Consider the following 19618-nt stretch of genomic DNA (forward strand, 5'->3'; position numbering starts at 1 on the left):
TACGCTTGTCACCTAGAAGTCTGTGTTCAAAATGCAGGGTGAAAGGCATATCTTTTTTGAAGGAATTAGATGAACAAAACAGGAAAGAAGTTGAGTTGGGTCTGGAGCATGGGTAGAACAGTACTTAAATGGGATTGTGGGATAGACTTTGTTCCTGAGTAACCAAGGGAAATGAGAGTACTGGTTCCCACTATGGACTCAAAATTAAAAGAAAGAAGCACACTATAGATCACAAAAATTGCAGGGGAAATCCAAATCAGGGATAACTCTAAAATGGTTTTATGTATTAATTTGGGGCACATATAGCTGAGTGAAGCTGTGTACCTATAACCTGAGTAACTACAGACAGGGTACCTTATTCAATCATAGAAGATGTAGCTTAGAAAGCCCTACAAATAGAGGAATTTGAGAGTACTATATATCTTCTATCAAGACTTATTCACAATGTGACACTTATTCCTTTCACAAAATGTGACCACATTTCCCTAGAACATGATTTAACTTTCAATGGCCTTTTCAACCCTTGTTATTAAAATAGAGAAAGAACATCTTTTGGGCACTACTCTTTCCCTGATACATTGTAAATTCTTATTGCCTTAAGAAGGACTTTAAAAAGAAAGGCCTTTATGGGCAGCTGCATTAGATGAGAAAATAAAGGGGTGGGGGAGGCTGAGGCTGGAATAAAAGCATAAAGTTCCCAATGAACATGTGATAGTTTGAGAGGATGTGACTGTTTTAAACTACCATTCCTATATACAAAAATTCACAGGGCTTCTGACAGTTTCGACCACAAAAATCTCCCCCATGTGTAGCAATAAAGTTTTAACTAATAGGCAGAGGATGAGGGGTAAGGGTGCTGAACAAAAAGCTCTGCTCTTAAAAACTTGTCTCAAGAAGAAAAAATTCTTTTCTCTTAGAGATTGTAAATAGGATAAAGTGGTTTGAGGGCCTTCTCTCTGGGAGATTATTATGGGGAATGCTTTTTACTAATTCAAGCATATTAAGGCCAAAATCAATTTATCTCCCAGACACCTATTTTCATAAATACTACAGTAGTTTTAGTAACTTTGTAATGTTACAGAAATACTTAGAATATCATATTAACTGGATGTACATATGTATTTTTCATGCCAATCTTTTCACTGGCAGTGGTTTTTTACCTTCTGGCCGTGTGTGTGTTTGTGTGTGTGTGTGTGTGTGTGTGTATGTATTTGGTCATCTTAAGCTGCCAATGTACATTTCCACTTGATTTCTTTTGATACCTCCAACTTAACTTTAACCTTAAGCTTTTGATCCCCAAATTAACCTGCCTAAACAAAACATCTACTGATTTTCCTAATTCCCTTTATTTTCTTAAATTTATTTATTTATTTTGAGAGAGAGTGCTAGCAGAGGAGGGGCAGAGACAGAGGGAAACAGAGAATCGGAAGCAGGTTCTGTGCTGTCAGCACAGAGCCCCATGCAGGGCTTGAACTCATGGAAACTGTGAGAACATGACTTGAACTGAAATCTAGAGTCATGACCTGAGCTGAAATCTAGAGTCTGGCGCTTAACCGACTGAGCCCCCCCGGGCCCCCGCCCCCCCCCCCCCCCCCGCCCCCATTCCCTTTATTTGGCTCCTCTCCTCTCTCTTAGGCAGCCAAGTCATTCCATTTTGTTAATCTTTCCTTTGTAATTTCTTTCATTCATTTCTTTTTTCATTTTTATGGTGATCCTTTATTTAGGCCTTTGTTATCTTGTGTTTCCATCACAAATCTTCAAATTGGTGTTCCTTTCCAGCCCTTGAGGTCCTCTAGGGTAAAGAGTGGAGATTAGATAAAGGAATTTCACTGCCTCTAGGCGTGCCAAGTATTCTCACACAAAGGAAGTTCAAGAAAGGTACACGCAGACCTGGAGAGGTGAGATAATTTTGGGTGGGGTAGGGAAGAGGAGTCACAGAAGACTGGCATAACCCCTGCGCCTTGGAAACTGAAGCTAGAGGTAGAGATGCTTAAAGCCAGACAGGATGAGGGGAGCTGAGTGAACTGAAATGAAGTTGGTCAGAAGATTGAGGATGTAATTCCTGGTCCTTGGTATCTGAAGGTTAGAGTAGGGTCAATCCCTCTTGATAGTGTGTCCTCAACATTTACCTTTCACTTATTTGTGGCTTCAACTGGAGATAGTGTAAGTCTGTTGAGGATAGATATTACACATTTTCTCATAACTCAGGTGAATAACACAATATTTTATAAGTGATTTGTATTGTTGCTATCACAGATATTATTTTAACATTCTTTATTTCATAGTCAAGTCTTTCAGCTCCTCTTTGAGACCTTTAATTTCCATTTAGATTCTCTTTGAAGCTGTTTATTTGGTCATTAATTTTTCCTTGAGTTAAATTATATATCTTGAGAGTTTATGGGACTTGCTTTGCCCAAAAAGAATACTGTTTTCAGGAAAATATGTGTCCTAAATTGACTTTTGAAGCATTTAACAATGTTGCCTATGAAATACCATACATCTCCTTTTTAAAGTTTATATTTGAAAACATTATTTTTCTTAGCACTTAAAGGAAAAATTTTGACTTATTAATTTGACCATGAAACTAAGGCCTTTGTATCTCAAGACCATTCCTAAATTTCCCATTTTAATTTCCCTCATAATTTGTCAGGCACTATAATATTTTTTTATGGTATTTTAGTTAATATAAAATATTGTCAGATACCAATTCAATTGGTACCAATTCAATACCAGTTGGTATTGTCAGATACCAATACCAATTCAAACTTTAATGCTGATCATTTTAGAAGTCCTTGTCTTTTACTTATTTCAAAACTAGAAGATTTTGTGAGAAAAATTCAAATAAAAATTTCTGCTTTTGTTTCAACTAATCTACTTTTGTTAAAAATAAGTGGCTCTAAAGACCGTCCTAACACTTTTCTTAGTTATGTGCCTATCTGTTGGTCTGTGATGGCTGGATGTACATATGTTCCAAAAGCCAGAGTTTATGCCTTAAATTCACTTTGCAGTAGGTTATTCTTCAGCCCACGTGCCATAGGAATTGGTGTTAAACCTCAAAGTATGGGATAAGGTCATGTAGAAACAGTTAAACAAACTGTTTCAAATTTCACATTTAAATCCATTGAACTGTCTATTCATCAATATTCTCTTACTACCACATTGTAGCTATTAGGTCTAATCAAACTTGGAATAACAAGATAAAAAAATTTCAACCCTAATTTGTTTTCATTGAACATTGCTTGAACTCTTGACTCTCTGTTACCCCACTGAATGCTTTTTCATTGTTAACTTTAAATTATATGAATCACTAAGCACCCAATGAGCATTCAGGAGATATGGTTGTGAGAGCCTGCTTTACAAATAATTTGCGGGATGATCTTATGTGAGGCATTTACTAGAAGGCCAGTTCTTAATCTCCTCACTGAAAAATGAAGGGATTGGAGTATTACATGATTTCTAAACTCTTGATTACAAAGTCTATGTTTCTGTTCTTAAAGAAGCCTAAATTAATTAAAGCAGACTTGTTGAAATTAGCACTGTTGCATCCACACGACTCCTGAAATAGAATGCTACGGGCACCAGTGACAGTCACAACAAAGTTTATTGCAATGAGAGACAAGCCGACTGATCGGGACCGACACACTTGACCAGAGTGTGGCCTCGAACATCCTAGGTAGAGTTTTATAGCCAACCACATCATCTTATCATCACCTGGGAACAAAGAAATAGTTCCCAGATGGGGGTGGAAACAGTTCAGACCTTCTGCGGTTAAGCCGCAACCAGCTGACCTCCTTGACCCTGCCTCTGGCCCACTTTTTCAAAGTTCTCAACATGCCCTTGCCCAGATCCAATCAAACACCAATCCAGTTGATTTCTCTTGAACTTTTGTTCCCTTGATTGATAGGACAAGGCTGTTATCTCTTAACCTACAGTGTCAAAACAAAGCTGTTATTTCCCAAGGCTACAGGTTAGCCCTACACTACAATTTAACCCTTACAACACCATCATGGAAGGAATTTAATGGGATTTCATTTATTTCTATGATATAATTGGGCATATTGACACTGAATACCATTAAGAGGGCAGTGGGGAGTTATACTTATATCTAAGGTTTTTTGATTCAAGTGGCAATGCCATAGTATTCTTGCTTCCAGTCTGATTCAACCTTAGAAAAAGGCGGGATTTCTTTTTTGGTAAAAGAATTGATTCTTGGGTTAAATCAATGTGTGGATTAATGGATTATTTTCAGAGAATGGCCTCTTAGTGCTTTATTCTTATCTTGTTGCCCTTTTTAACATTTTTGTTACTGATCTGAAAGAGACATATTTTCCAAATCAAACTTGGGAGTCAAACTTGGGAGAACTATCTAATATGTTAGACAACAGATTCAGAGTTGAAAAAAAATCTCAATGAGGCTTAAAACACAGGCCCAAAGCAAGAAGACAGAAATTAACAGGAACAAAGGTTACGTTCTAGATTTGGTTACAAAAACATCATCTATCTAAATATTGAACGTGGTAGAAGAAGCTTGGCAACAGACGCACCCTCCCCTTTTCCTTTCTCTCTCCCTACCGCCTAATCTAGCGTAAAGAAGCCCTACGTGGAATTGGGGAATTGATGGGACAGCACAAAATCTTAAAAACTAGACAACACTCGATGTATTGTTAACAAAAGATTTCAGAGCCAAGAAAGTGGGTTCCTATATCCTCTGCAAATCAAGCCTCACCTGCAGATATGGATCTAGTTTGCGGCACCATACTTAATGAGGTTTTGACAAATCCTTCTTGATACATGCCGAGTAGGATATCCTGTACAAGGAATCTGGATCCAAGTCACATGAAGAGTGCTTCGTGGGTCTAGGGATATGGTTTGCAGAAGAGTAAGCGTAGGAAGGACGAACGTGTTTCAGAAGAGACAAGGGTGAGCAAGCAAGACCAGAGGGAAAAGCTGGCGGGTTGCTTAGTAACTGAGCAAATGAGCGCAGCTCCTGCCACCGCATGCGCACCTGCAACTCCGGAAAGCGAGCCGCGCGGCCTAAGCCCAGTCGGAAGTGCCGGGCGAGGCGCTACAGGCGGCCCCGCGCGCGTTCCAAGGGCGCTAGGAGCCCGGGAGGCGTTCCGCTTGCAGGTGACGAGCCGTGACGCCTCAATGGTTACCTGGCGCGGCGCGGCGCGGAGCTTCAGAGTCTGGCGGCTCCTCTCTTCGACCCACCTCTTGTCGGGAGCGGGCGGCTGCGACTGCGTCTTGGTCGGCCATCGGGGCCGAGAACCATGAGCCCCGGGGGCGCGGGCTGCTCCAACGGGCTGCTGCTGACCGTGGGCTGGCTTCTCCTGGCGGGCCTCCGGTCCGCGTGTGGGACGAACGTCACTGCCGTCCAGGATCCCAGCTTGGCCCCCGAGGGCGAGGGCGAGAATGAGGGCGAGGAGGAGGCCGAGAACGAGGCCGGGGCTGAGAGCGAGGCCCAAACTCTGCCAGAGGAGGATGGTGAGGTCGGGAGGCTCCTTAACGTGGACCAGCCGAAGGCAAAGCCTTTTCTGTCTGAGGACAATAAGAATTATTAGCCCTGTTAGCATCTGTAGAGCTCAATTGCAAACAGCCTGAATTTATACTTTTTTTCATATGCCTATTGGCCTTGAAGAGACTGTGCTAAGAAAAACAAATAAGCACATTATAGAAATTGTTATATGTGCTTGTTGTTGTTGTTGTTGTTAAGGAGTAGGAGTCGGAAGTAGCCTCTCACCAACAGGAATTACTTTGACTCCTTGTAGTTCTATTTCTTTCCCATTTTATTTTTTAAAATTTTTTTGAAGTTCCAAATTACTTTGAGGTTGTACTACTTTCCACATTTGATCTTAGGTTGGAACTCATTGGAATTAAGAATCCCCCTCACTGTGACACATCTTAGACCAAAATGCTGACAAAACTGCCCAGAAGCCCCTTGCCAGCTTCATGCAGCTCCACCTTTGAGCACCTCTGTAGCCTGGTGATAAGATATTTGTACGTTCCACTTCTATCCACAATGGAATGGTAGTAGTAGGAAACACCTATTAAGGATCCAACTAGTGGTTTTGTTGGATAATACCTGTTAGCCAAGGGGGAATGAGTCTGTGCTTGTTTCGTAAATTTGCCTTATTCTGCTGGGTCATTAAGCAATAAAACTTGACAAGCCATTAAATATGTTTTATTGGTTAGTAACACATTCTGGTTGGTAGAAAACCAGTTGCAGATTTGCAGCTCAAGGAGACTGATTCCCTTACCCCATAAATGACCTGGCTGAGATTCTTTTAATTTCCTTAGCAGTCTCACATCTCCTAGACATACAGAATAGGTGCTGTATTTATTAGCCTTTCTTTTATTTCCTGATGACATAGTGACCCTCAGCGACAGAAAGAAATTGACTATCTGAGGTTAATGGTGAGATGTAGGTTTGTATTGCCTTGATAACATTACAGGGAGTTTGTCGAGGTCCTTGACTTTGGAAGTGTGAAAGAGACTAGGCGAGAAAACATGTTTTAAGGCAGAATAGCTGTTGCTTCACTCTAGTTTTAAAAATAATTAACAATTTTAGTATTAAACTGTTCAAGGGATAGTTCTACCTGTAATGTACTAAATAGAGTTTAGGCTAAGTCCAGACAATGAAGTTATAATGTCTTAGATACAAATTCAAATGTAGGCAAGGTATTTATTCTCTCACTGTCTCAGTTTTGTCATCTGTGAACTTTAGGGGGTCTACCTTTTGGAATTTTATATGTACAGTTTCATGTGTAGTTGTTTTTTCCTGGGAAGAGTGAGAATCCAGAACCATAACTAATTGGAAGTGTCTAAGATTGGAAATTTTCTAGAGCCATTATTAAAATTTGACATAGCCCCTCAACCCTCCATGGACCAGTAAAACCAGTCATTACTATTTGCTATCCAGTTCACTTTTTTTTTTTATTTTAAAGCATTTTACAAGTAATTTACAAGAGTAAGAATAAAGGGTTAATGAAGCAACTTAAATGAAATTTTAATAAGAATGTAAATATGGGAGGGGCGCCTGGGTGGTGCAGTCGGTTAAGCGTCCGACTTCAGCCAGGTCACGATCTCGCGGTCCGTGAGTTCGAGCCCCGCATCAGGCTCTGGGCTGATGGCTCAGAGCCTGGAGCCTGTTTCCGATTCTGTGTCTCCCTCTCTCTCTGCCCCTCCCCCATTCATGCTCTGTCTCTCTCTCTGTCCCAAAAATAAATAAACGTTGGAAAAAAAAAATTAAAAAAAAAAAGAATGTAAATATGGGAAAACTACAAATTTTTATTCCATATTTCCTCGTTTTGAAGATGTATATACCCTAGATGGGCAAGGCACTTTGAATGCAACTAAATGCTCATTAACTGTTACATATGAATCTGGAATGTATCCATCTTATAAATACTGATTCCAGATTTCAAGTACATCTCTAATAGATTCTAGTTTATTCCTTTGGTTCTTTTTGCACTTGCATTGTCAAAACAGTACTTTTGAAAACTATGAAGCCACATATTTTGTTGATGAGAAGACTGCCATGTTCTTTGCTCCCTAATTGCAAAATGTTTTCATTTTAGATTTATAAATACCAATTAGGTGATTGACCCAATGAATTTTATTCATTTCTACATCATCTATTTTCTCTTAGTTACCTTTGTATACATACCTGCCATCATGATCTGTCCATTTACAAACCTTATCAAGTAAATTTTGGGGTATAAGGAGCTTTGAAAAGAAAAGAATATTGTCTATATCCTTTTAGCAAAATAGTATGGTCCAGTTTATTTTCACAAAACATTTAAGGATCAAGTCTTTCCTGTTGAAAGACTAACTGAATGAAAATACTATATATCCTTTTCATCTTTAGAAATGTAATACTCATTAATCCATTGACTCTTGAGTTATAGAAAATTCATCTAGGATATTTAAGTTATCATCTCTCCTTTTGCTTATGCAATCAATTTCACCATCATCCTTAGCATTTAAGGTGCTGCTCTCTATCTCTATGTTCATCTTCCGATTCATCCAACAATTGTGAAATGTTTCTCTCTGTCAATTTTCTTCTCCTTTTATGGACCAAAAACCAAAATTCAAAAACCTCAACTATGTTCAATGAAAGATGAAAATGGACTAGAAGAAAGGTGCATCTAGAGTTCTTTTATATCTTTCTGAAAGATGATGCAATTTTTTGGACAAAGAAATAAAACAAAGGATGATATAATGGTTATGATTTATTTTACAGTTACGTTATCTTTCTAGGCAATTCCAACCACTCTTCCATTTTGTTGTCTTAGTCTTTTTAAAAAAAAAACACACAGCTAGGAATGATCAATAAGTAATAATGAAATCAATCATTACAGATGATGAAATAACAAAATGTTTAAAAAATATAGGAAAAATTACTAAGATATTATGTTAGATTTATACTCATACCCCTTATACCCCCCATACCTTTTATACCTTTTATAAACATAATGGTATACCTATACCTAAACCCTTAGATTTATAGTTATCCTATACCTATAAGCTTACATTTATAAAAGAACCAAGAACAGACCTACATAATAATTGCAAAATAAAAAAAATAATAATTGCAAAATAGAATGAGTTTCATTCTATAAAATAAGTTTTGTCCTGTATAAATATAACTGTATTTTCTCTTTTTCTTTGGAACACCTCTAAGAAAGAATAAAAGTTATGAAATATCAACCTTACATATAAGCTCTTAAAAAAGAAACTCAAAAGTTAAAATTGGATTCTGATGGTATATACCAACAGTTAAAGTGTGATGAGAATTGAAGAAAACATTCCAGGATTTGCCAGAACAAAAAAGATGAGGATCATTATCTACATCTTGGTGGATGCCAGGCTTTTATTAGTAAAGTCTAAAACCCAGTAGATTTTTAAGAAAGACTCATCACATTCTTGACTCCTATTAAGTTACTATTGAAATTTCTACTCATTTTCACCTGTTCTTCTATCAAGTTAAGACAGCCTATTAGTATTTTGGGGACAGTTAGCTTTTGGCTCTATATGTAAGACTTTTATTTCTCTTAAGGTTTCATTTTGTTAGACTTGCCTGGTATTCCAACCTGTCATTTTTAGAGCCAGATTTATTTTCAAACATATTTGCTATCCTTTCTAGTTTTTCAGAATCTCTGGATTCAGTCAGCAGGATACCAATATTTTCCAAGTCAGTAATAAAAATATTAAACAGGACAGAGTCCTGTGACACATCATTCCTTACAAATTGGCACCAAGCAATTACTTAGCATCAGTGGATATTACTGTTTAGCAAGTTACACATAAAAAGTTTACTGACATTCAGACTGTGTTTTTCCTTTTTACTCATAGATATATGACAGGAAATTTTGACAAATATCACACTGAAGTCCAGGTACATGTAATTTCTGTGACTCACCAGTATAAGATTCCCATCAAAAATGAAAGTTGGGGGCACCTGGGTGGCTCAGTTGGTTAAGCGTCCAACTTTGGCTCAGGTCGTGATTTTGCAGTTTGTGAGTTCGAGCCCCACATTGGGCTCTGTGCTGACAGCTCAGAACCTGGAACCTACTTTGGATTCTGTATCTCCCTCTCTCTCTGCCCCTCCCCTGCTCATGCTTGCTCGTTCTCTTTCTCTCTCTCTCAAAAATGAATAAACTTTTAAAAAATTAAAAAAAAAACCTCTGATATTGAGGTGTGCCTGGGTGGCTCAGTCAGTTGAGCATCTGACTCTTGATTTCAGCTCAGGTCATGATCCCAGGGTCATGGGGTTGGGCTTCATGCTGAGTGTGGAGTCTGATTAAGGTTCTCTCTCTCTCTCTCTCTCTCTCTCTCTCTCTCTCTCTCTCTCTCCCCCTCTCTCTCCCTCCCTCTGTCCCCTCTGCCCCACCCACACTCATTCTCTCTTTCTCAAAAAATAAAATAAAAAGAAAGTCATTGAATGACCTAATGGGCAATCAAAGCCAAAAGGGACTTTAGAGATCATCTGATTAAATCCAGTCTTTTTCTGGAGTTAGGAGAGCTTAAGTAACTTTCCGAAAGTTGCATAGGTAGTGAATAGTGGGGCTGATTAATGGTTTTTTAAAAGAAGTTGTATTTAGAAGCTAATACTCATCCTCGTAACTATGTTTTCTATGTTCAAGATTTGTCTTTTAATTTATATCTCATAATGTGCCAGCAGAAAGTATCCAAGCATTTCAAGCAAAAATGTCATTTCAAAATTGATCATGATAGGCCAAATAATTTAACAAAGTCAATATTAATTTACTTAACATGTATACACCAACAGCATACTATTATTCAGTATATTTGGTGCTTGTAAATATAGAATAACAGTGTTTATGAATGTATTGTCTTACAGTAATCAAAATAGGAAAAACTGTGATGTGCACTGACTGTGAATGAAGTTATGCTATCTTAAGCATGTTTGCAGCAGTAAATAAGTTACAGAATGTTTTCACATATGTTATCTCATTTAATTCTTACAATAATCAAATAAGATAGATTTTCCTTTTCAGATTTTTGCAGAAGAGTTAAGTAGGCCTGACAGAGTTTTAAGTAATTTGATCAAACTCAGATGATTAGTGGTAGAAGAAGCAATGTGGACCCCAATTCCAATGCACTTTCCCATGTAATATTGTTAATTTAGGATGCAATGCTTTAAAAAAAATTCTAACCCCTCATGTAATATTTTTTATATTGAGATATTAGTCCTAATCTGCTGTGAAGAATTGGCTGGTGGAAATCATGCCAGATTAGAAACAGAGAAATGTGATTTGAAAGCAATAATATTTAACTACTCAAACACATGTATATTCATAAATTATACTGACAAATAAAGTGTTGGGATAAATTCTTGGGAATAATCTATCATCTTAAGAATGTATAGAACCAACCTATAACAGAGATTTTTTTTTTTTAATTTTTTTTTTTTAAGTTTATTTATTTTTTTGGGACAGAGAGAGACAGAGCATGAACGGGGGAGGGGCAGAGAGAGAGGGAGACACAGAATCGGAAACAGGCTCCAGGCTCCGAGCCATCAGCCCAGAGCCTGACGCGGGGCTCGAACTCCCGGACCGCGAGATCGTGACCTGGCTGAAGTCGGACGCTTAACCGACTGCGCCACCCAGGCGCCCCATAACAGAGATTTTAATGAACATTTGGGATAAAGACTTATTTTTGGATGGAAATGATGCACTCACAATTTTTTTTTGGAAAATAGAGAATAGAAAAAATCGGGCCTTACAGTTGGCAGGCTTTTGTTTTGTTTTGTTTTTCTGACCTATAGAACTTTAACTCACCATGTATTAAGTTGATGAAAAAAAATTTTTTTAATTTATATAAGAGTTTAAATATAGACCTTCTTTGCAAAGTATTTCCTAATTTAATTCATTACTTTCACGATTTAGGCTTCTTTTGATTTAAGCAATAATAGAAGATGTACTAGGAATGACATTACTTTTCTGATTTAAAAAGTTAAAAAACTTTTTTTTGATTAAAGTTAAAAACTATCTGCTTCCCATGAATGCTTGTATCCTTCACCCTCAAGTAGTTTTTCACTTAAAAAAGTTTTTACATGATTAAATAATGTATCTTTGCACTTTATATTTAGTTTCAAATAATACAGCAGTCAAAGAAGTAGAATTTGGGATGTGCACCGTTACATGTGGTAAGTAGCATAGAGCAGATAAATCAACAATATTGTAATTTGGTGGGAAGGAAAGGTAAAAGCTGTTGAAAATTTTTATTTGTAATTTGTGTGCTCTTATTTATCTCTTAAACTATAATTTTCACACAAAGCTCAAAAGGTAAGATATTGTCAGTTCATAACCCCTAAGTCTTATTTTAAGCCGGCTCCCTATATTTTTTTGGCACTTAAACTGCCTTCACTAAGTAAAAGTTTATCTCACAGATGTTCAGAAGATGAAGATCTTCCGATGCATCTCACAGATGTCTTCCCACGCACTGCGTGGCAAATCTATCAAGAAATTTGTGTATTTGTAATACTCTATTATAAATTCTACATTTCTCCAATTCGTATGTTATGTCTTGGGGAAAAGAGGTATTAGCTTTGGGGGAAAGATAATATTCACAAACTATGACTTTTTTCCATCATTCCATGAGTAGAAATTGGACATAATATCTCTCACATGGGGGTGGGATTAAGGTTACATGTGCTATAATAGACCAGTGTTTCTCAAACTTAAGTGTCCACCCTAAGTGCCTGCAGAGCTTGTTAAAACCCAGGCTGCTGGGCCTATCCTGAGTTCCTAACTCACTTGGTCTTTGGAGGAGCCTAAGAATTTGTATTTCTAAACAAGTTTACAAATAAAGCTGATGCTGCTGGTTACAAGACCATCTTTTAACAACCACTTTGAGAACCACTATAGACAGACTAGCATGCTGATAAGAAAATAGATAACTCACAATGAAATTCCGTTTATTCTAAATTAGAACCTGTCTTGCAAAAAGGATAGTGATGGGAGGGAAAGACAAAAACCAAAGGGTAAGAAGACAGCAATCCATGCAGATGTAGAGCAGAATTGCTTTTTAAACTACACCTGAATTATTTATATTTAAGATAATATATTTTCATTGTGGCAAAATAAACCTAACATAAAATTTACTACTTTTATCATTTTTAAATGTACGACTTGGTAATCTTAAACATGTTCATATTGTTGTACAATGATTACCACCATCCATCTCCAGAACTTTTTCATCATCCCCAAATGAAAACTCCATACCCATTAAACACGAACTCCCTGCTCTCTCCCCCTCCCCCAGCTCCTGACAACCACTGTTCTACCTTCTGCCTCTTAAGATAATTTTAAAACTATTTTTTTACCTTAACTTCTTACTGGGTCAGAGTCAGAAATGAGAGGAATACATGTAATGAACCTGTGAATATTCATTTGTAATTTATATCTTTCTTTTGCTGCTTGCTTGAGAAATTTTCACAGGTAGAGAATTATTTTTAAGACAATTCTAGTAATTTATAGTGTATTACTCTATTATTTAAAGATGTGTTTCAAAAATTATATATTTTCTCATTCATCAAATCATTTTTTGAATTTTGCCTACTATGTGCCAGGCATTGTTACAGGTGCTGGAGTAAAGCAGAGGAAACTCCTTGCCTTCAAGGAGTGTATATTTTAGTAGGGGCAAAGAGAAAAATAATATTCAAACATGTAACGTGTCAGATGGTGATAAATTCTAAGGAGAAAGATAAACCATAAAAGGTAATATTTCACATCTAAAATATTTTAAAATATTTTCAAACTTTTTTGGTTTATAACAGAACTATTTAGAGGGGAAAAAAGTGCTTTGGTGACAATTCTCTTGAACTCCCAAAACAATATTTTAGCAGTCAAAAAATTTTCTTTTTCTGGAATACCCAGGCAGATTTTTAGGTTTACTTGGACTTACAGAAAATCTCACATCTACACATATCATCGCAATGAACTATATTTGGCTAAATAAATTCCTAATTAAATTTGCTTGGAAAATATTTATGCAGTTCAGAATAAGGCTGTGCATCTAGTGAGGTACCTTTCATAAATTCAAGCAGAGCTATACTGCAACCATTCTCAGGCATCTCTTTTAATCAAAAGAAATCTTTCCTCAAAGAGTATACTTATCATGATGAGCACTGAGTAATGCATAGAATTGTTGAATCACTATATTGTATACCCAAAACTAACATAACACCGTATGTTAACTACACTGGAATTAAAATAAAAACATAATTAAAAAAAAGATCTTTTCTCTCCCAATCTTCATCTCCTTATCTCATGTAGAGTCCTCTCCCTTGCTACTCAAAGTTTGGTCCATAGACCAGCTGCATCAGCATCTCCTGGGAGCTTGTTAGAAACGCAGAATCTCAGAACCTACTCCAGACCTACTGAATCAGAATTTGCGTGTTAATAAGATTTCCAGGTGATTGCATGCACTCTAAAGTTTGAGAAGCACTGTTGTAAGTCATCTGTCACTGTTGTAAGTTGACTTCAACTTGCCCTTGAATGGGTTTGTTTTATGATTAACATCTTTAGAGGCTGAAAGAGGGAATCTGGTAGACAAGGAAATCAAGATGTACTGTTCCTTAGCCTGTGACTACACCGTCTTATCACAGGTCACTTATCCATACGACATGTTTATCATGTCACTGATTGAGCATTTATCATGTTCCTCAATTCTGGCAATGAAAGGCAAACCCAGTGGAGATCTGAGATCTGTTAGTAAAGACTTGATTTCTTGTTGTAAAGAAGTGTGGTAATTCTAAAGAGAGTATCTTACTAGAAATTGAGATTTAATAGTTTCTCCTCCTATATTTAATATGGATTTTACTAATCTAAATATTTAGATTTTACTAAATCTAATTTAGATTTTACTAATCTAAATATTAAAAATCATCATTTGTGTTTTAAAATGTGATTCTGGCAGGGCACCTGGGTGGTCCATTTCATTAAGCGTCTGACTCTTGATTTCAGCTCAGCTCATGATCTCACAGTTCTTGAGTTCGAGCTCTCTGGTTCTACACTGACAATGTGGAGCCTGCTTGGAATTCTCTCCGGGCCCCCCCCCCATGGCCTCTCTGCCCCTTCCCCCCTCTCAAAACAAATAAATAAACATTCAAAAAAGAAAAAATATAATGTGATTTTGGGAATGTTCTCTAGAGTTCCAAAATCTCTTCTAAAAGTTCCATGCCAGATGAATTTGGGAGATCCTGTGTACTACTGTATTTCATCAAATCTAAGACTTTATCAGCTATAAGAAGCATATTTTATGTACCTCTAAAATGGAAAAATGCGGCCAATTTGTCACATGTTGTCAATTCAAAGGTAAATTCTGATTTCAAAAATGTTAAAATGTAAAAATTTTACATCTTCAATCAGTGAAAGCTTATACACTATAGCACATTAATTTCCTTAGCATATTCAAAGTTCTCCCCAAATTCTGTAAATAAAGAGGACCCTTTAATTTTATTTCATGTATCATTTTCAAATGTCTAATTGTGGAATCCCTTTTCTTATGCTAACAACCAGAGGAACTAGTGTTTCATGTAACTCACTTTGGGAAATGCTGTTTTATGAAATAATTCAAAATGAGGGGCATAAAATAATTCTAAGCATTACCTCCCTGACGTTAGGAATTTAACTTCTGAAATTAGAAGTCTCAAAAAAAAAAAAAGCCTAAGTGGAAAAAGAAAAGAAACTGGAATGAATTTTTCTTAACACTTGCTGGTTTCTTTTACCAAAGGTGTTGGTATTAGAGAAGTTATCCTAACAAATGGATGCCCTGGAGGTGAATCCAAGTGTATTGTACGGGTGGAAGAATGCCGTGGACCAGTAGATTGTGGCTGTGAGTTGGACTCTGTGTTGGGGGGGGGGGAGACAGATGGGAAAAGTTTACTGTGGGGGAATAGCTTTAACCTCAGGCTGCCATGAGTGGAAGGAGCTGATCAATACTGAAAGGAAACTTAATAAAACTTAAAATTCCAGTTCTCTAGACAGTAATAGCTCTGAGTACCTTTCCACTTTTGCTTTACATTTTTTCAGTTATGTCTAAAATTTAACGTATATTCTCTGTAATACACTAGAACCTTATTATTCTCAGGGCCTATGATCAAGGCTGTGCTATAGTGAAATACTTTTGACACTTTGGTCTTGACAAGTGATTGGCATGATTATCAATAGATTGGCAGACTTTAAACTGAGAACTTTGAGGTCTGTTCTGTGTCAAATTACACTACTTTGAGAGTTCATTACCTCTAGTGGTAATCCTAATCAATAAATGGAATCCCTAACCAATAAATGGAAAGCCACTAACGGATCTCAAAGTTTAATCTAATAGATCACTAAATTGGTTGCCTTTGCTATATATTCTGCAGAAGGAACAGACATCTATGGTGTCTCCCACCTGCTTCTTTTAATGACTTTACTTTGCATCCATTATTCCTCTCTATTCTTCTACACTCAAACTCTCAATAATAATTTTGATAACGTCCAGCATATAATTGATTTAAAAAAATTGATTTTATAATTTATATAGTGGCTTTTAAAAGTAGCCTTTGTATAAAGCAATTTATAATGCCCAATGGTATATATGTATTTAATTTTCCTTGTTTTTAGGGGGTAGACCAATTTCAGAAAGTCTTGACAGTGTTAGAATGGCATGTACTCATATATCTCCTGTAAATCGTTTCAAATATATTTGGAAACTTCTAAGGCCAGAGCAAGTAAGTCATGAATGTATGTAATGTGGTGCTTTCTAGTGAGTGATAAAATTTGTGTCCCAGTGCTTGATGGCTATCAGAAAACTCTCTCTTTAGAAACAGTTTGCAAAAATGAAGTTAAAAATCTTACAACTTTGTTATTACTGAAATTTAAAATTTTTCATTATTAAGTGGGGCTAAGTCTTTTTTTTTTTTAATTTATATATGAAATTTATTGTCAAATTGGTTTCCATACAACACCCAGTGCTCATCCCAAAAGGTGCCCTCCTCAATACCCATCACCCACCCTCTCCTCCCTCCCACCCCCCATCAACCCTCAGTTTGCTCTCAGTTCACAACAGTCTCTTATGCTTTGGCTCTCTCCCACTCTAACCTCTTTTTTTTTTTTTTTCCCTTCCCCTCCCCCATGGGTTCCTGTTAAGTTTCTCAGGATCCACATAAGAGTGAAACCATATGGTATCTGTCTTTCACTGTATGGCTTATTTCACTTAGCATCACACTCTCCAGTTCCATCCACGTTGCTACAAAAGGCCATATTTCATTTTTTCTCATTGCCACGTAGTATTCCATAGTGTATATAAACCACAATTTCTTTATCCATTCATCAGTTGATGGACATTTAGGCTCTTTCCATAATTTGGCTATTGTTGAGAGTGCTGCTATGAACATTGGGGTACAAGTGCCCCTATGCATCAGTACTCCTGTGTCCCTTGGATAAATTCCTAGCAGTGCTATTGCTGGGTCATAGGGTAGGTCTATTTTTAATTTTCTGAGGAACCTCCACACTGCTTTCCAGAGCGGCTGCACCAATTTGCATTCCCACCAACAGTGCAAGAGGGTTCCCGTTTCTCCACATCCTCTCCAGCATCTATAGTCTCCTGATTTGTTCATTTTGGCCACTCTGACTGGCGTGAGGTGATACCTGAGTGTGGTTTTGATTTGTATTTCCCTGATAAGGAGCGACGCTGAACATCTTTTCATGTGCCTGTTGGCCATCCGGATGTCTTCTTTAGAGAAGTGTCTATTCATGTTTTCTGCCCATTTCTTCACTGGGTTATTTGCTTTTCGGGTGTAGAGTTTGGTGAGTTCTTTATAGATTTTGGATACTAGCCCTTTGTCCGATATGTCATTTGCAAATATCTTTTCCCATTCCGTTGGTTGCCTTTTCGTTTTGTTGGTTGTTTCCTTTGCTGTGCAGAAGCTTTTTATCTTCATAAGGTCCCAGTAATTCACTTTTGCTTTTAATTCCCTTGCCTTTGGGGATGTGTCGAGTAAGAGATTGCTACGGCTGAGGTCAGAGAGGTCTTTTCCTGCTTTCTCCTCTAAGGTTTTGATGGTTTCCTGTCTCACATTCAGGTCCTTGATCCATTTTGAGTTTATTTTTGTGAATGGTGTGAGAAAGTGGTCTAGTTTCAACCTTCTGCATGTTGCTGTCCAGTTCTCCCAGCACCATTTGTTAAAGAGACTGTCTTTTTTCCATTGGATGTTCTTTCCTGCTTTGTCAAAGATGAGTTGGCCATACGTTTGTGGGTCTAGTTCTGGGGTTTCTATTCTATTCCATTGGTCTATGTGTCTGTTTTTGTGCCAATACCATGCTGTCTTGATGATGACAGCTTTGTAGTAGAGGCTAAAGTCTGGGATTGGGATGCCTCCTGCTTTGGTCTTCTTCTTCAAAATGACTTTGGCTATTCGAGGCCTTTTGTGGTTCCATATGAATTTTAGGATTGCTTGTTCTAGTTTTGAGAAGAATGCTGGTGCAATTTTGATTGGGATTGCATTGAATGTGTAGATAGCTTTGGGTAGTATTGACATTTTGACAATATTTATTCTTCCAATCCATGAGCAGGGAATGTCTTTCCATTTCTTTAAATCTTCTTCAATTACCTTCATAAGCTTTCTATAGTTTTCAGCATACAGATCCTTTACATCTTTGGTTAGATTTATTCCTAGGTATTTTATGCTTCTTGGTGCAATTGTGAATGGGATCAGTTTCTTTATTTGTCTTTCTGTTGCTTCATTGTTAGTGTATAAGAATGCAACTGATTTCTGTACATTGATTTTGTATCCTGCAACTTTGCTGAATTCATGTATCAGTTCTAGCAGACTTTTGGTGGAGTCTATCGGATTTTCCATGTATAGTATCATGTCATCTGCAAAAAGCGAAAGCTTGACTTCATCTTTGCCAATTTGGATGCCTTTGATTTCCTTTTGTTGTCTGATTGCTGATGCTAGAACTTCCAGCACTATGTTAAACAACAGCGGTGAGAGTGGGCATCCCTGTCGTGTTCCTGATCTCAGGGAAAAAGCTCTCAGTTTTTCCCCGTTGAGGATGATGTTAGCTGTGGGCTTTTCATAAATGGCTTTTATGATCTTTAAGTATGTTCCTTCTATCCCGACTTTCTCAAGGGTTTTTATTAAGAAAGGGTGCTGGATTTTGTCAAAGGCCTTTTCTGCATCGATTGACAGGATCATATGGTTCTTCTCTTTTTTTTGTTAATGTGATGTATCACGTTGATTGATTTGCGAATGTTGAACCAGCCCTGCATCCCAGGAATGAATCCCACTTGATCATGGTGAATAAGTCTTTTTATATGCCGTTGAATTCGATTTGCTAGTATCTTATTGAGAATTTTTGCATCCATATTCATCAGGGATATTGGCCTGTAGTTCTCTTTTTTTTACTGGGTCTCTGTCTGGTTTAGGAATCAAAGTAATACTGGCTTCATAGAATGAGTCTGTAAGTTTTCCTTCCCTTTCTATTTCTTGGAATAGCTTGAGAAGGATAGGTATTATCTCTGCTTTAAACGTCTGGTAGAACTCCCCTGGGAAGCCATCTGGTCCTGGACTCTTATTTGTTGGGAGATTTTTGATAACCGATTCAATTTCTTCGCTGGTGATGGGTCTGTTCAAGCTTTCTATTTCCTCCTGATTGAGTTTTGGAAGAGTGTGGGTGTTCAGGAATTTGTCCATTTCTTCCAGGTTGTCCAATTTGTTGGCATATAATTTTTCATAGTATTCCCTGATAATTGTTTGTATCTCTGAGGGATTGGTTGTAATAATTCCATTTTCATTCATGATTTTATCTATTTGGGTCATCTCCGTTTCTTTTTGAGAAGCCTGGCTAGAGGTTTGTCAATTTTGTTTATTTTTTCAAAAAACCAACTCTTGGTTTCGTTGATCTGCTCTACAGTTTTTTTAGATTCTATATTGTTTATTTCTGCTCTGATCTTTATTATTTCTCTTCTTCTGCTGGGTTTAGGCTGCCTTTGCTGTTCTGCTTCTATTTCCTTTAGGTGTGCTGTTAGATTTTGTATTTGGGATTTTTCTTGTTTCTTGAGATAGGCCTGGATTGCAATGTATTTTCCTCTCAGGACTGCCTTC

General features: G+C 37.3%; 1 protein-coding gene and 1 long non-coding RNA gene across 2 annotated transcripts in view; one reads left to right on the plus strand and one right to left on the minus strand.

Annotated features, from left to right (window-relative positions):
* Positions 1–3582: 3582 nt before the first annotated feature.
* On the minus strand, positions 3583–5037 carry LOC121029158 (uncharacterized). Its single transcript, XR_005789621.1, has 2 exons — positions 4727–5037; positions 3583–3926 (listed from the first exon to the last, which is right to left on the minus strand). It is a non-coding gene; the product is annotated as an uncharacterized LOC121029158 (long non-coding RNA).
* Positions 5038–5185: 148 nt separating this feature from the next.
* SPACA1 (sperm acrosome associated 1) overlaps positions 5186–19618 on the plus strand; it is a 26120-nt gene continuing 11687 nt past the window's right edge. Inside the window, exons 1-4 of the mRNA XM_040474142.1 lie at positions 5186–5484; positions 11615–11671; positions 15262–15363; positions 16134–16240. Of these exons, the coding sequence (XP_040330076.1) occupies positions 5271–5484; positions 11615–11671; positions 15262–15363; positions 16134–16240 (480 nt within the window). The 5' untranslated portion in view covers positions 5186–5270. The remainder of the gene's footprint in view (positions 5485–11614; positions 11672–15261; positions 15364–16133; positions 16241–19618) is intronic.

This window comes from Herpailurus yagouaroundi, unplaced genomic scaffold (genome assembly GCF_014898765.1).
Source record: "Herpailurus yagouaroundi ecotype Mexico unplaced genomic scaffold, PumYag 139, whole genome shotgun sequence".
Taxonomy (NCBI): Eukaryota; Metazoa; Chordata; class Mammalia; order Carnivora; family Felidae; genus Herpailurus; species Herpailurus yagouaroundi.